Source organism: Sinocyclocheilus rhinocerous, unplaced genomic scaffold (assembly GCF_001515625.1).
Source record: "Sinocyclocheilus rhinocerous isolate Xijiao unplaced genomic scaffold, SAMN03320098_v1.1 scaffold5807, whole genome shotgun sequence".
NCBI classification, from domain to species: domain Eukaryota; kingdom Metazoa; phylum Chordata; class Actinopteri; order Cypriniformes; family Cyprinidae; genus Sinocyclocheilus; species Sinocyclocheilus rhinocerous.
Window position 1 is genome coordinate 78,229 of NW_015655558.1, and position 16,993 is coordinate 95,221.

A 16,993-nucleotide genomic window follows, 5' to 3' on the forward strand; every position below is an offset into this window, starting at 1 on the left:
TTTAGGGTCTTATGAAATGTTCTATTTTTTTCACCTTGTTTATTGTTACCAAATTCTGTGTTTTAATATGTCTAATTATTTGAATGCATAAAAACTACTTTTATTTATAGCCTTATGATTTTTTTTTTATCTTTAGAAATTCTGCGTTGTGTATATTAATTTTTCTGGTTATCGAATGAAGGCATAACACATTTAATTTATATTTTAATTAATGAAAATTAAACATTAAATTTTTTGGCAAACAAAGGGGATTTACAATTAAAATTAAAACATGGAAGAAATATTGTGATTATTCCTTAATGATGAGGTTGACTTTGGAAAAAACACGTTCTGAAATTTTGAAATTATTGTACATTATGGGATTTTTTTTCATTATTAATCGTAAAGGTCAAAATGATCGTACAAATACGATAATTATCGTACGTCTGGCAACACTGGCTCTAGCCCAAGCTGTGATATAAACGAACGCTATTGGCTATTTTTAAAAAGGGGCGGGGCTGCTTGATATGTCCCGCCCTGTCTTCCTGTTTCAGTTAAAATGTTTCTAAGCATTTCAGGGGACCTTTAAGAGCACATTGCACAATGTTTAATCAATAAAGTTGGATTTTTTTTTTAATTAAGAGAAATGCCATGAACATTTAAGTTTAACTTTAAAGGTTGAAGTGTTCAAGTTAATAAACGATCCACAACATAATGTTGATCCGTTTCTGTCTAACAGTCTATCATGCTCGTAGCTACTACAAAGAGGCAGAGTAGATAATTTTCTAATATATTTCATAACTGACTGACAGACAAACCTCGTACTTGTTTTTCAAGCACATGTCACTTGAAGGCGTGAGACTCCAGAACAGCACACATGCTGCAGCTGTTTCAGCTAGCAATGTCCATTCCAATTCATGAATGAATCATTCTATTGAGTCGAAACTTTTCAATAAATTAGTTGAACCGTTTCACAAAACTGGTCGAACGAACGAACTAACTAACTTAATAAATAAATAGCATTGCAAATTTGTTTACGACTTATCACCACCCAAACAAAACAGTTGATTATAAATACAATTGAATTATAATGCTTTTAACAAAGGGATAATAAAATGATTTAAGTTTGGGTTCAAAAGGAATTGTTTTATTAGCTGCATAATGGCTGCAACAAATTTACACATAAAGCATAACACATATCTAATAAAACGTGCCTGTAGAACATTAGTGCATGTAATATTTTCCCCCCAGAATGTCAGTGACAGTATGATAACGCATATTGTAAATAATTCGCTGAATCTGTTTTTGAACCGATTCTTTGCCGCGAATTGTTCAAAAGAACCGACTGAACCGACAAGAGTCGGGATTCTTGTCAAGATTCCGCCCCTTAAATTTAAAAAAGAACATGTTGTTTTTGACATTAGATTAAACGTAGTTATGCCGCATTAATCACTACAGTGTTCTATTCAAGCAGTCAATCCAAACGCGTTATGTATCAACGCTGCCGCTGTTCAACAATGCGACTGGACTCCGCGCATGCGCATCGTTGTCACGTTTTGACGCTCCCGTACAATGCCACTTCACGGCGTTAAATATAAACAAATTATACGCCATACTATTCCTTTCGGTTTTACGCTTTAAATTTAACGGCTGAATGCCCGCCGGATTATCCTGAACGCAGGATAATTCGGATCATGCGGCGTTATTTTTTGCTCTGGTTTTGCAGTGATGGTGTTGATTTTAATGCTGCAGGTCGTGCAGTCGCCACTACGAAATCCTTTTGCTTATGGGAAGTATCCGATCAGTTGTGGCTTGTTTGTCGCTAGCTATAGCGAGGAAAATGAGCGCTGCGGCAGGGCTGTGCGGGCCCGGGACATCTGCTGCTGCGCCCGGGCTGCTCCGCCTAAATTCAGTCCCCGGTTACGATCAAAACCGCGTAAATGATGTTCTGCTCTTAAGACCTACTACGGAAACGCAGAGACGATGCGACAATGAAACCGAGAACCTGCGGAAAGGAAATGATCACGTACTCTTCTTTCCTGGAGACATTCAGGTTGGTGCATGTCATCAGTCCTGAATCTCATGGTACCACTGACTGCATGCCCTGGTTTAAATTACGTTTAAAAAAAGAATGTGTTAGGAATTAGGAAAGAGCTCAGCATAGTCAGGAATTAGATCATGCTTACGCATTTTTTTTTTTATTTGATCCCAAATATGCCTATTGTTAGTAATAAAGACTGTGTACTAAACTGTGGAGCCCCTGTGAGATGTGTACCTCTTGGAGTATTCATTAAAGTCATTTGATACAGTTTAGCTTCTGTTGCGACTGGGCTGGATCTCTATATTTAGTTTTTCATTAGACACTTTGAAAACAGGCCCAGGACACGTATAAGAGCGTACTGCAGAAGTCCGTTTAGTTATTGCACAAATGTATCAATGTCACTTCACTTCGAGGTTTCTGAGGATTTCTGAATTCCTTTCGACCTGGAGTGATGCTCATATCACTCTGTTCACATATCACATGTGCATTGTTTTCCAGTCGAAGTTTATATTCCGTTTAAGCCTTTATTTTGAGAAAAGAAAAATGTAAAGTAAATAAATAAATAAAATAAAAATGGTTGGTAAGATTTTTGTTTTTGGAAGTGTTTTATGCTCATCAAGACTGCATTTACAAAATACAATAATAACAGTAACACTGTGAAATAAAATTAAAAATAACTTTTCTATTTTAGTATATTTTTAAATGTAATTTATTACTGTGATGGCAAAGCTTAATTTTCAGCTTATAGTATAGTAGAAGATGTATAGTAATCTGTGCCAGTTGTGTGGCTTAATATTTTTTGTGGATACCCGGATACTTTTTTCAGGATTCTTTGATGAAAAGAAAGTTCCAAATAATTTTAAATGGGAATGTTTTGTAATATTACATAATGTCTTTGCAGTCAATTGATCTATTTAATGCCTCCTTGCTGAATAAAGGTATTAATTTATTTTAAAAAAGAAATAATAATAAACTGACCATAAACACTAGAGCATGCTTCACAGCCATTGAATATTTATTCCTGCTGTTTTCTTCTACAAGAATGTTAGTAAAACATTAAATATACTTGAATCATGAATATGGAAAAGTAGGAATTTTAAATAGAAATGAATAAAATTTTGTCATGGAAATTCCTACAGTGAATACATTTTTGTAATTATGTGCAGCTGTAAAATCTTTAATCAGTGAGAAACTGTTCTTCATAAATGCATTAAAAAAAGTATTCATCCCCTTTTCATATGCAACTTTTCATTCTCATCCACCACGCAGAACTTTCAGCAGGAAATGGCCCTCCAGCCTGACGCTGCCCCATGGCAGTCCTGGAGTCTGGAGCGTGTCGCCCTCACCTTGGGCCATCGTTTCCCTGGCTGCCATATCTGGGTCATCCGCGCATCCCAAATGTACCTACACAAGTTCAGCTGCTATCAGAACTTTGTAGAGAGCAACTTATTTGGAGCTCCGGAACACTCTCCAGACTACGGAGCTGTTCACCACCTGAGAGCACTCCTGGGTCACAGCATGCAGCGGGCTGGCCTCCCAAACCCTTTACCCCCTCTTAGTGGTACATCCACCCCTGGCCCGCTGCCTGCAGGCTTCACCCTGACCATAGTGGGCTTCAGTAAAGGTTGTGTTGTTCTCAATCAAATAGTGTATGAGCTGGCTGGAGCTCGAGCAGATCCAGAACTGAGGTTGTTTCTGGACAGTGTTTCAGATATGTACTGGTTGGATGGAGGACACCCTGGTGGCAGTGAGACGTGGGTAACCGATAAGTGTGCCCTGGGTGAGCTGGCCTCCAGTGGGGTGGCCATCCACACTCATGTCACTCCATATGAGGTATGCGACCCAATGAGGGCGTGGGTTGGGCGCGAGCACCGGCACTTCATAAAGACTCTGGAAAATCTGGGCGCTTGTCTAAGCCAGAAACTGCACTTTGAAGATGAGCCGGCATCCATTGAGAATCACTTCCGCGTCATTCAGGAGTTCTGACTGTTCTCGATCTGTGCTTTCACAAGTCTTAACATGGAATGTATTCTTTGCAGAGCAGACAGCTTTGTATTGCACTGATATATCAGTTAGTCAAAAGCTATGGGCTTCCAGGCTTTGGAAGAATAACTGTATGCTGCCTATACAGCACTCATAAAATACAAGAGAAGATTAAAGCTTAATGACCAACCTTGTAAAGCATTTAGCTGCCTGACATTAAGCCTAATTGTTTGCCTGTTGCAAATACCTACATCAGCTCTGTCTGATATAGTATATTTCTTTTGCGTAGTCTGTTTGGAATGCAGATATGCTTTGTAAAATCATCACCTCCCTTATGTTCAAAGGGCTCTCATTTCCCACAGCATAGAAAAGAGAAATTTGAACATGCTTATTATTAATATTATTATTTAGTTTTTATGTTGTTAAATTAATAAGCATGGATTTTCATCTCAAGTATGTGTATCCCTTATTACATATAGATTCTGTTGAATGAAAAACTTGTACTGCTAAAGCATATAGTCTTACATCAGCAGATTGTTTTTTTCATTTATATATATATATATATATATATGGAATATATGTTCTATCTTTGTGTTCAATATGTAGTATTTATTTTATTTGATAATCAAATACAAAACAAAACATCTAAGGATCTTCCATTGGAGTCAGATGTATAGAATATATTTTTGGTTAGATGAAAAAAAAAAGAATTAAAAAAGATTTTATTTACTGACTCTAGTAAAATGTTTTATTGACTGCGCAATGGTCAGAAGACTCTAGGTGGCGCACTTTATTTGGATTGTTTTCATTGTATCACAAATATGAACGTGAATTTTGCAATATCCTCAGTGTAATGCGATGAATGTACTTCCTGCTTCATAGTCATTCCAAGCTGATGAAATTCAATAAAAATGTTGAAATGTTTCAGTGATCTGTTTAATTAGAAATAGTACATTTAATTACATAAGTACATCTATCTATCTATACACAAATTAATCTATAGAAAGAGGGAGTTATTTAAACGCTTATATACATACTCTATCCTACTCTGTATCCTTGGATATAGATATTTATACTCAATATCCTTGAACTTAGTGAAAGGCAGTTCGCTTAACATTTTTATTATTATTACTTATTAGTCATGGAAAATTTAAGAAGGAAAACAAAAGTGTCAGATAATGCATTTATTCAAGTCTACATGCGTCAGGGCTAGATAAATAAATCAATGGCGTTGCATGAGGGATGTTGTCTTATTTTAAAAACAAAATTGGAAATGATTGTTATGAGTCATAAATCAACAACATACAAAATCTATATTAAGGGTACATCCTTTACAACTCTATACTCAATGGCTTTATTAGAATTTGTGTAAATCATTTGAACATCATTTATTTCGGTACATATAACTCAAAATACAGTTTTCATCATGAACTGAAGCGCCTTCCATTATCAGTTTTCACTAATTCTGCCTAAGATAGTAAGAGAATCAAGAACGTTTATCCCTTAAGTGTCCTTACAAAGTTTGTCACAAGCTTTCTGCAAATACCACAGTGACTGCTCAGAAATGCTATTCTGGATTGAATTCCAGCTTCAAATACCTCATGGCCCTTTAAACATTATTGAGGCTGTTTCCCAGGCAAGGAATAGATTCAAGTTTCCTTTAAGATGACGGCATACAGTGAGCACACGACCGTGACAAGAGCCTCTCGTCTTAGGAGACAATAGCTCTATTATGATTGCAGACTGGTGACATCTCTGGGAAACCGTAAGACCCTTAGCACGCAAACACACATGAGCTCTTCACACCTCTTTAAACAGAGAACAATAACCGAAGGGCTCGACCTGAAGACTGAATTCTGCAATTCTAACATTTCCGGTTCTAGCAGCCACTCAGAAAAGCCGTCAACAAATTATTACACAAATAAACCATAAGCTGTTCCAGTTGTATTTTTGCTAACCCTCATTCGTTGCATTACTGCACACTTTCTACTTTCCGCCACAATATTCTAACATTCATTTGCCTTCATTCCAGAATTCACACCCTGTACTTTCATCACAACAAAACATGCTTCACTATCAGAACATAACCATATCATTTTGACAATAACAGCCAACTTCGATAACCCATCTTTTCATGCCCTACATAATCCAAGGCCATAAATACAACTTTAACTCTTAACGCTCCTTTCTAAATCCCACTGAATACAATATATACTTCCATAACCAAAAGAGCATACAAATAATTTACTTTAAATACTCCAAGCCATCAGTTTAAAGTGTGTACCAGTATCTCGATTAAAACAGGATAAACATTAATAATAATACAGCCACATAAATGTGCTGCACTGGTGTTACAGAAGATGAAGTCAGGCTGTACGCATAGAGGAAAAAATGCACACAAAGGCACTGAAGAAATATATAGTGGTAAACTGCAGTTACAGCTAACCCTGAGAACAAGGCTCGGAATGAACAAGTACTGAAACCTCCATCAGTTAATAGCGTTAGCTTAAAAACACCTGTACAAAACAAAAGGTAACAAACACCCTGAGTTACCTCAGACTGGTGCATAGATAAAAACAGTCATTTCAAGAATATGTATATCATTGACCATCACAGGCATATTAGATATTAGGTGCCTGCCACGGGGGAATGCTAGAATGGTGCTTAACAATAGTTTATTATACAATATGTTGGCAGTAAAAAAGGGAACATTTAAAACAAGAATGATTTTAAAATCAATAGATACATTCGATTTACGAAATCTAATGCTGTTACAATTATTTTCTCATATTTTAGTGACACAAACACATATAATAGAGGGTTTAAGTGCTTTCCTGCTTTTCTTTAGTCATTATGTAGGAGGAAGTTCTATGACCAATACAAACACATATTTGTGTAATCCAGGGTGTGTTGTGCGTGTTTGAGTTGAGTCACATTTTTACGGAGCCCACTAATGTGTCAATACCACAAGAAAGAAGAGGATGTAAGACAAAACACGCACCCATACACCGAGGGCATTCCTGTACTGAAGCTTTTTAAAGGAGACCATCTCACTAGGTGTTTCAGAATCAACACAGTCTAATCATACAAACTCTTTCTGATGTTGAGACAGAGTAAAGATTCCCTTCAGTGAAAGCAGAATTAAAAAGCACTGAATGCCCTGCCGCTCTCTTGCATCTGTCTTTTTCAAATACCTTATTGTGGAAAATTCCTTAAGTGCAGTTATGGAAATAGTTGAGATTAATATGGGCTAAGATAAGCAGAAAATAAAATCGATACTGAATGGCAATTAAAATAGAAATATATTTAAATCCAAATAATTTATAATTTAAAATCCAAAGACGCCAGGAAAAAGTTTCGTGAGACAGGACAGCAACATAGATACTTAGATTCTCACTATTATAATATTAATATTACACCAGATTTGGCCCTTTTGTGAAAAGATCATCTTTGGTCGGCCAAAGGATGGTGAAAACAGCATTAGGACAGAAGCATGTTTGCTGGTGCTGTGTGAGGGCCAACAAAAAGGACCAAAAACGTGACAATGCTATTCAGTGCATGTGCATTTCCCTTTCGGATCAGCATAAGTGGTCACCGTCGCCCGTGGCTGACATGTCCTCCTCAAAGCGAAACCTCTTGCCGTGAGGCGAGTCCAAAATGTTCTCTTTGTCTTCAGGATCCTCGGGTGGTGCGGACCACTTCCCACCGAAACTCCTTTCCCGGGGAGTGCGTGGGGTCACGGGGATCGGATCAGAACCTGGACAATGGAGCCACAGCCAAGGATGGGTCATGCAATCGGCTGCACTGGGACGATCCCTGATAAAGAAGGGGAGAATTCTTGTAAAGGACTTTGATACGTGGCTGAATGGAAACCATTCTGATACTACTATGCTGAAACTATCAGTAAAGAGCAGTAATAAAATCAAAGTACATCATTTAGTTTATGACAACAAGTGCAAATCTACCATCTGAACTCTATTTAGAACAAGCAAAGCTTTTTGCTTTTTTTTTTTTTTGCTAAAGAGTCATTTAATCTTAGTTGCTTTCATGCTTAAAAGTTTTTTACAAATGTGCGATTTACAAATGTGCGAATGTTTGAAGTCAAATGAAAAGAAATTGATAGCTGGACTTTATACTTTGTGATAACCAATAGTTATACAATCCATGGCAAAAGAAAAAGTCCTTTGAGACATAAAAGAGTGATCATTGGACAAGTTAATTTGTAAGCTTACTGAAATGACTTCATTTCTAAAACTCTTTAATGCATAATAAAATCGTATGACCCAGAATAATAACTGTTCTTTAAGTGGAAAAGGGTTTCCCATAGCACTTATCATATGACTCTTCATCTAGAAGCAGTAGTGTACATTATTTTGCACAGTACTGAGCTTGGAAAACAAGCTTAACTTCCTCTAACTGTCTGAAATCAGAGTCACTGAGACTCACTCTGGTGTTTTGACCAGCAGTTTCTGGATGAAGTCGACAGCCAGCTCAGACACCCTTGAGAAAGCCTCTCTGCTGTAGTCCACGTTCACCTGGGATACGTTTAGGAAGGTCTCCTGTTTATCCTCGCCAACGAAAGGAGACTCTCCGGTCACCAGCATATAGGCGATCACGCCCACACTCCTAATGTGAACAGACACACAATCAGTTTGAAACCATCTTAAACAACCAATAAACAAAAACAAATATGACACTAAACACGGAATATCCTTTGTTAGCACAAAGTGTTTTGCCTCTAGCATCAGACCATCCTGCTGCTGCCTCAGCTGGTTTTCTGATCTTAACTCGTCTCCCTGCCTGATCATGCTGGTCTGGCTAGTTTTAGATGGTTTGGGGGCACATTTCAGCTTGCCACTTTCTAGCTTATTTCACATAAAATTAAACAGCACAACTGTTTTCAGCATCGATAATATGCTATATAACATATATAACAAAGAAATGTTTCTTGAGCACCAAATAAGCATGTCAGAATGATTTCTGAAAGATCATGTGACACTGAAGACTGAAGTAATGACTATGGCTGACTCTTTTATAAAGAATATGACTTTTATAAAGAATATCTCTTTGGATTTGAGACTTTAGTCTTTGCAACTTTACAGATCTTCTTATGTACCAAGAGCTTGTAACACTCCAAAGAGAAAGGAAAAATTGAAATCGCATCATATGACCCCTTTAAAATATATATATTATTAAAACATCTTTTAAAATTTTTTATAATATTTCACAATAATACTGGTTTCACTGTATTTTTTACAAATAAATACAGCCTTGATAAGCATAAAAGAATTATTTCAAAAACATTTAAAATAAATTCTTACTGACCCCAAATTTTTGAACAGTAGTATCTTTTGTTCCTTTACTTAACAGAATATGGTATGAGCATTAGAGGTCGACCGAAATGGGTTTTTCACTGGCCGATGCCGATATTTAGAAATCAGGGCAGTCGATGGCCGATATATGATGCCGATTTTTTGGGCGATATGTTTGGCTGATTTTCTTTCTTTTTTTTCCCATTAATCTCATAAAAGTGAGTTTGAGCAAATGATTATTGCAGGGTACAAGATAGTAATAGTAGTAGTAGCCTAATTTAGATTAATAATACATGGCTCAAAACTTAAACACCTTCTCAAACCAGTTCTGAAGCATGCATTTTGTTTATGTTTGCTGACAGACACCAGTGTTTCCCACAGACTTGCAAATGCAAATTGATTCTCTGTCAGCAGGAGGCGCTGCTGGAGCAGGAGATATAGCGGTTTCCCTGGTAATGGCTGTAATCAAATAAGCTGGCATTACAGGAAAGACAAAATGAAAATGACATCAAAGTTTTTGTGAAGACGGTCGGTTCTTTTCAAAGATACATTCATATAAAAACACCCGCGCTGAATTTTAATTTTGAAACGTGAAGCGCTCATTTTATTCAACGAAGTATAAGCCTTTTGGAAAATCTATTTGTGGCGGTCAGTTTTGATATCGTGACTAGCCTCCACAAATAACTCAATGTATAGGAAACACTGGACACTGCTATAAGTCAAATGGCCATAGTGATAACAAAAATAAAAGATTTCACACATATTACACAGCCCGCTGCTCATAACTGCATAAGAGTGCGCTGGCCACGAGCGATGACATTGTGGATGCTATTGTCGGACCTACACACACATTTCATGAGGAAAGTTAACGTGCACATTATAATCAGCCCAGAAGTTTCGTCTGAATTGAACGTGTTTCTACTTTCACATGCAAATGACTTGTTGCACTTATGAATATGATAACTTTCCGGCATCAATTCTAGTAGAGTAAAACATAATTACGCTTTCTAAACTGTCTGTTTTGCCCTGCCATCATTAGCTGAAGCTGTGTGTGAACAAGCCGCGGCTGCAGAGTGTGAGCTGCTCCGTCTCACACAGCCTCAGAGGAAGTTCCGCAACAACGCTGAGCTGCCCGCCGGTGCGCCTGCCTATAAATCGGCCTAATTTGCAACACAATCGGCCGATGCAGATTAATTAAAAAATGCCAAAAATCAATCAAGATCAATCGGCCGACCCCTAATGAGCATTCAGAGTTTTCCATGAACTATGAGCATAAATAGAAATGGTCTAATGACCACTGAAATTTCCATTCATGTCCATGACTTTTCCAGGTCTGGATATCACCCTGTGGGAACCTTGTATATTGATTAACAACGTCGTTTGCACTGCGCTCTTGCGTTACTTGATCTTTTTATTTATCTCAGTGTGTCACTGAGGAAGGCTTTGAGCCGAAACGTTTGTGTCTTTTCCCATCAGTAATGAATGTAAAATAAAAGAAAAAAGAAGATTGTTCTCGTGAGTGCGGATCATAATTTCCTATACTAAACCTTGTATATTGAAACACCTGATGAAAAAGATTAAGACTTACCAGAGGTCTGTTGCAGTGGTGATTGGTTCATAGTTCAAGATCTCAGGGGCTGGATATATCATAAAAAGCAAAAATTAATCACCAAATAAATCACTTTCACTAAGCATGCACTCTTCTGTGTTGTGAACACAGAGCTATGTGTGAATTTGAAGATGAATGGCACTGAATAAACCTTACCAACGTACTCAGGGGTTCCCAGAATCTCTCTGAGCTCCCCAGCAGAGCCCAACCTGCGGGCCAAGCCAAAATCCACTATCTTTATATCCCCCAATGGGCTCAGATTCGTCAGGAGAATATTCTGGGGCTGAATGAGAAAAAAACAAAACATTGTGTCAATAAATAAAACTAGTGTGTTCTAGAAGAAATACAGATAATCTCATTTAAAACTTGTCCAATAAAGGTGTTAAAGGCAGCCGGGCATCTGACCTTCAGGTCCAGGTGGACCACGCTGCTCTGGTGCAGTAAGTGAACTCCCTCAAGCATCTGTCTGATCAGACGGGTTATCTGACCTTCAGGCAGCAGCTCTTCTGACACACAGTGGTCAAATATCTCACCACCCGCCGCACTTGCGCACAAACACATTCACAGTTATTCTTAGTACTGAACTCAACAACCGTTCCATGAACAGGGACATACAACTGATATATCTAATCACAGCACTCACTATTCCAGCATTAGAACGAGGTCGTGATCGGTCTCATATACAGCGTGCAGGTTCACCACACGAGGGTTGTTCTTTGCCACCTCTAAAACAGCGATCTCATGAATGACCTCCGCCTTGCAGTCGCGACCTCGTCGCCGCTTCTTGATGAACTTTGCAGCAAAGACTTTCCCAGTGGTCTTTTCCACACACCTCTTCACCACTGCAAACTTCCCCCTGAGGGAAACAAATAGAGAGCGAAAGAATAAAATGAGTATAATGGAAGCAGAATGAGACAAATGGAAATTTTTGAGGTATATATAAAGTACCTAAAGTTCTAATATCCATTCTTTTTTTTTAGATTTATGATGCACTTTAAAGATGTCACAGTTTGCATGCACTCAGTCACACCTATAGCAGTTGTCTCATTCACACTAAAGCTCTTACTGACACGGATAGTTATTAAATGAGTCAAACCCTCCATTAGATGTTCTCACAGTTTAATATCAGGTTAGATGACTGATGTTGGCCAGTCTTTACTCTAAAAACTGCAATTACTGTCACAGCATGAACAGGTGAGACATTAGGATACAAGCATATACTCAAAATCAATCCCACAATTCTTTGGACCAGACTGTGGCATTCATGCTGTGTTCTTCACCTTGCCTATCATGTTCAAAAACAAATTTTGTAACAATATTGTATCTTAGGATGTATGCTGTATGTAGTGCTGTACTGTTTACTGTGCATAATGTATCCATTTAGATCTTAGAACCAAGCAGTCACCAAGCAGTCAACATCAAAATTGTAACAAGGTATAAACTACCTATCAAAAGTTTAAGTAGGCTCACCAAGCTAAAAAAAAAATACAGTAAAAACTGTAATATTGAGAAATATTATTACAATTTAAAAAAACTGTTTTCTATTTCAACATATTTTAATATGTAATTTATTCATCATGAGATGGCAAAGCAGAATTTCCAGCAGTCATTACCCCAAACTTTAGTATCACATGATCCTTTAGAAATCATTTTAATATGCTGATTTGAGCATTTCAAGCATTTCTTTTTATTAATGTTGAACACAGTAGCTTAACAGCTACTTGATATTTTTGTGGAAACTGTGACACTTTTTTCTGGATTTTTTTTTTTGATGATTAGAAATTTCAGAAGAACAGAACTTATTTGAAATGCTTAGGGCTGGACAATAATTCAATATCAATATGTATCGCAATATAATTTTTTTCAATAACGGTGATATGATTTTTAAACACATTTCCGATATTTCGATATACATTACCAGTGTTTCCCATACATTGATTTATTTGTGCCGTTTGACTTCGTTGAATAAACATGAGCACTGCACGTTTCAAAATCAAAACGCAGCGAAATGTCTTTACTGTCACTTTTGATCAGTTTAATGCATCCTTGATAAAAGAATTCATTTCGTTCTAAAGAAAAAAAAACAGACCTCAAATGTTTTGAATTGTGTATATTAATATGATAAAGAAAACCCTGCATATATAAATAAAATCAGTATTGATATTTCCATGATTTCTCTTAACAATAATGTCTGTGACTTTCCCAGGACAGGGAAAAATCCCTGATATTTAAAGGTTTTTTCCAATGCAGGTAAAAACCAGCAAACCTCATTCTCACTGATCCCCTTTTTAAAACGAAACTGCTCTATTTGAACAAGTTTGCTAGTCATCTTCTCATAAAAACTATGCAACAATGAACAGTATTCACACTCATCTTTACTACTTTATTTCCACAGAACTGCACCTTCCTCCACAGAAACAAACAACAAAACATCTTCACACTGAAGAGTTAAAACTGTAAGTGAACTGTGAAATAATTTCCTGTTAAACAACACAGCCAGCAGCATAAATACAACCCGAATCTGGCTGTATGCAAAAGAGGAAGAGACCAATGTCACTTCCTCTTTCTCAGTATTCACAGTACAATCTACAGCACAGCACAAAACTGGGTCTGGTTCCCACATGGGTTTCCTTCCTGCAAGCTCCAAAGCCTTGCTGTAATGCTTTAGCAGTGACACACATATTACTCACAGTTCAGTGAGCAAGGCCTTTCCAATCCTGAATAGCTAAGCAGGACAGACTCCATACACCAGACAACCTTCAGTGCTACTCACTCTGTGACAAAATAAACTAAATAAACCAGGGACACATCTATCCTAAATTTCATATGTTGTCTTATGATTTGGGACCACAATACTTAATGATACTGTAAATATTCCAACTATATGCACATACCCAATGAGATGAAATAACAAGTAAGCAAGGATGAATTAAATTGATTAAAAATTACAATAAAAGCAAAAATGTATATTTAAAATAAATGTTGTTCTGTTAAACTTTCCATTCATCAGTCAATCTTGAAAAACATTAATCACAGTTTCCACAAAAAATATTAAGCAGCACAACTGTGCTAAACATTGATAATAATAGGAAAAGTGTCTTGAGCACCAAATCAGCATATTAGAATGATTTCTGAAGGATCATGTGACACCGACGAAGACTGCTGAAATTTCATTTTAAAATATATTAAAATAGAAAACAGTGATTTTAAATTGTAATAATAAATATTAAAACTACATACACAAAATACATGAAATTACGTGCAGAGCAAAGATAAAGTGAGTAAAAAACATGCTATAATTCCCTAAAACTCTAAAATCTAGCGACAAGTAGTTTATTTAATTAAAAATCTGACAGTACTTTTGTACCAGAGAATATCCAGATTATGTCAGAACAGCCACATTAAGAAAAACATACCGATACATATTTTACATCATCATTTGTGCAGTCACTCTAATGTTCATCAACTTACATAAAAACATTATGACAACATCAATTTAAGCATTTTAAGATGGAAACACCTAAAAGAAGACATCTTTTAGATGAAGTCTTGCCTAAAAGAAGACATATTTTAGGTAATAATGGAGCATTTTACACACCTGCCCAGTTCGTTGCTCATATCAAACACGGCGTCCAGCGCATCCGTGTGGATGTGAGTGTGGATCTCTGACAGCAGAGCCGAGGATCCACTGCGACTGTCCAGCCTCCTCCGAGCCATCACCACCAGCGAGTGTCCAGTGAAGTTTGCAGACCGCTTGTTATCACTTAACCAGCACTCTGCTCATGTTCAGACTCACAACCAGGAAAAAAAACACCCCCTGCTACCGACGGCCTCTTCACGGTGTTCACGCCGTCAACAGTGAAAAGGCTTCAGAAAAAGAGTGTTTAGTTCGCGGTTTTTCAGAGAGTTGACAATAAATGAATTCGCTTCAGTGGAGTGAGTTCAGTTGAGTTTGAACACGATAACCGATGCTAGCCTCCAGCTAGCACAGATTAGCTCATTTAGCCCTCAACGATACCGCTAACTCCCAGAATAAACTCTGTCCTTTATTTAGACAAACGTCCAAAAAGAGATTCGCCTCATTTTGTTCAAAATACAGACAGACAGACAGAGCTATGTTTCATGCAAGACTAATAAGTCACTACACTAAAGTTTAGAACGGACTTCCTCTTCTTCTCACGGGAACAACAGCTGTAGTTCAGCGGACAACCTATCTGTAATAAACTATAATAAAATAAGTTGAACAGAGAATAAGCACGCTTGTCTGGTTAGTCCATGCTGAGGTAAATCGGTTTCGATTCTTGGATTCGGCTCTTGTCCGCCGGTTCCACGGTTTCAAATTCTGCTCTGCTGCCAACACGAGCGTTGAGGTACTACGTCACCACCCACGTCATCATCGTGATCGTTAGAATTCGCCCATTGTACGACAGATAGATAGACAGACAGACAGACAGACAGATAGACAGATAGATAGACAGACAGACTGACAGAGAGGTAGACAGACAAACATAGAGATAGACATACAGACAGACAGAGAGATAGACAGACAGATAGATAGATAGACAGACAGACAGAGAGAGAGAGAGATAGACAGAGAGAGAGATAGACAGACAGATAGACAGAGAGAGATAGACAGACAGAGAGATAGACAGACAAACAGACAGAGATAGACAGACAGGCTGACAGAGAGATAGACAGACAAACATAGAAATAGACATACAGACAGACAGAGAGATAGACAGACAGATAGATAGAGAGATAGACAGACAGACAGAGAGAGAGAGATAGACAGACAGACAGAGAGAGATAGATAGACAGACAGACAGACAGACAGACAGAGAGAGAGACAGACAGATAGATAGAGAGATAGACAGACAGACAGAGAGAGAGAGATAGACAGACAGACAGACAGAGAGAGAGATAGACAGAGAGATAGACAGACAAACACACGATAGATAGATAGATAGATAGATAGATAGATAGATCAAGTCTCCCAAAAAGGCAAGTATGTAAGCATGTAAGACAGGATGCAAATGCACGAGAAGACAGGATAATGCAGAGACTCTCAATGGGGAACTGGTTCAACACTGCAGCTGGAATTGCTTGCCAGTTCAGTGCTGAAGAGGGTAAGGATCTGTCTCGGCATGTTTAAGAGAAGACAGTCTGAAAGTACAGTGACCAAGCCTCTCATCAGCAGAAAGAATCAAAAGGCTAGGCTCACCTTTGCTGAGGAGCATGTTGTGTGGAGAGAGAAGAACTGGTCCAAAGTTCACTTTAGTGATGAGAGCAAGTTTTATTTTTTATTTAATTTAAATTTATTTGGGTCTGATGGGAAACATTTTGTTTGGCGTCAAAATGGGGAAAGACTGAACCCTAAGTGCATAAAGAAGTCCGTAAAAGGTGGAGGAGGAAGTGTCATTGTTTTTTTCTGCAGCAGGAGTTGGGCCTCTTATACAGCTACATGGCAGGGTGAATGAAAATATTTATCAGAACCTCATTCAGCAACATGCAGTTCCTTCACTGCTAGCATCTCCCAATCAGCCTGCAATTTTCATGCAAGACAATGCCCGTCACACTGATAAACAGATAAAGCAGTTCCTTGAAGCTAAGGACACTGACATAATGAAAAGGATGGTCGAGTCCTGATCTAAATCAGATTGAAAATCTCTGAAAAATTATTGGCGACAAAGTTATGGCCAAGAAACCCACTATAGTTACCAAACTATGGAAGAGACTGGAAGAAGAGTGGACCAAGATCATACCAGTGCAGTGTCAGAAACTAGGGACACATCACGCAGATGTGCTGAAGTCATTAAAAGCAAGGGCCTCCTTTCTCCTACTAATTTCTGGCAGCTGTAACCCTCCAAAATTTTTGTTGTAATCTTCTTTCATGCTACAGTGGTTACTGTTCTCTAATTATGATCACTGTGTTTTCCACAAAATAATGTTTTTTTGTTAAAATTCTCTGGTTATTTTGTAAAACATGTTAGCAGAACAGTGGCATACAAACAGCATTCCTTCAAATTTTGAGTGATGAAGATTACCAATATTTCAGGGGAAAAAAGTTCT

At 37.7% G+C, this 16,993-nt stretch overlaps 2 protein-coding genes across 3 annotated transcripts; one reads left to right on the forward strand and one right to left on the reverse strand.

Annotated features, from left to right (window-relative positions):
* The first annotated feature begins 1,514 nt into the window (after positions 1 to 1,514).
* Positions 1,515 to 4,527, forward strand: LOC107718378 (UPF0565 protein C2orf69 homolog). Its single transcript, XM_016525426.1, is given in 3 exon segments — positions 1,515 to 1,746; positions 1,748 to 2,032; positions 3,290 to 4,527. Coding segments are annotated over 3 exon segments (1,041 nt in total). The 5' UTR covers positions 1,515 to 1,707; the 3' UTR covers positions 4,007 to 4,527.
* Positions 4,528 to 5,164: 637 nt separating this feature from the next.
* LOC107718375 (serine/threonine-protein kinase 17B-like) lies at positions 5,165 to 15,842 on the reverse strand. Of its 2 annotated transcripts, XM_016525423.1 has the most exons (8): positions 15,831 to 15,842; positions 14,523 to 15,037; positions 11,568 to 11,780; positions 11,330 to 11,468; positions 11,081 to 11,207; positions 10,904 to 10,952; positions 8,450 to 8,629; positions 5,165 to 7,819 (listed from the first exon to the last, which is right to left on the reverse strand). In XM_016525423.1, the coding sequence occupies exons 2-8, from the start codon at positions 14,639 to 14,641 to the stop codon at positions 7,582 to 7,584; spliced, it is 1,065 nt and encodes a 354-aa protein (XP_016380909.1). In that variant the 5' UTR covers positions 14,642 to 15,037; positions 15,831 to 15,842; the 3' UTR covers positions 5,165 to 7,581. The 2 variants fall into 2 exon arrangements, with proteins under 2 accessions (XP_016380909.1, XP_016380908.1); XM_016525422.1 differs by lacking the exon at positions 15,831 to 15,842 and having other exon boundaries at positions 14,523 to 15,368.
* Between the last annotated feature and the right edge of the window lie 1,151 nt (positions 15,843 to 16,993).

Bases quoted from the DNA above. Each gene is read 5' to 3' on its own strand.
- LOC107718375 (XM_016525423.1), bottom strand. From the start codon at position 14,641: ATGGCTCGGAGGAGGCTGGACAGTCGCAGTGGATCCTCGGCTCTGCTG. The intron at 11,781-14,522 runs GTGTGTAAAATG...TGTTTCCCTCAG, and splicing joins ATGAGCAACGAACTGGGCAG to GGGGAAGTTTGCAGTGGTGA. The intron at 7,820-8,449 runs GTGAGTCTCAGT...CTTCTTTATCAG, and splicing joins CTGCTGGTCAAAACACCAGA to GGATCGTCCCAGTGCAGCCG.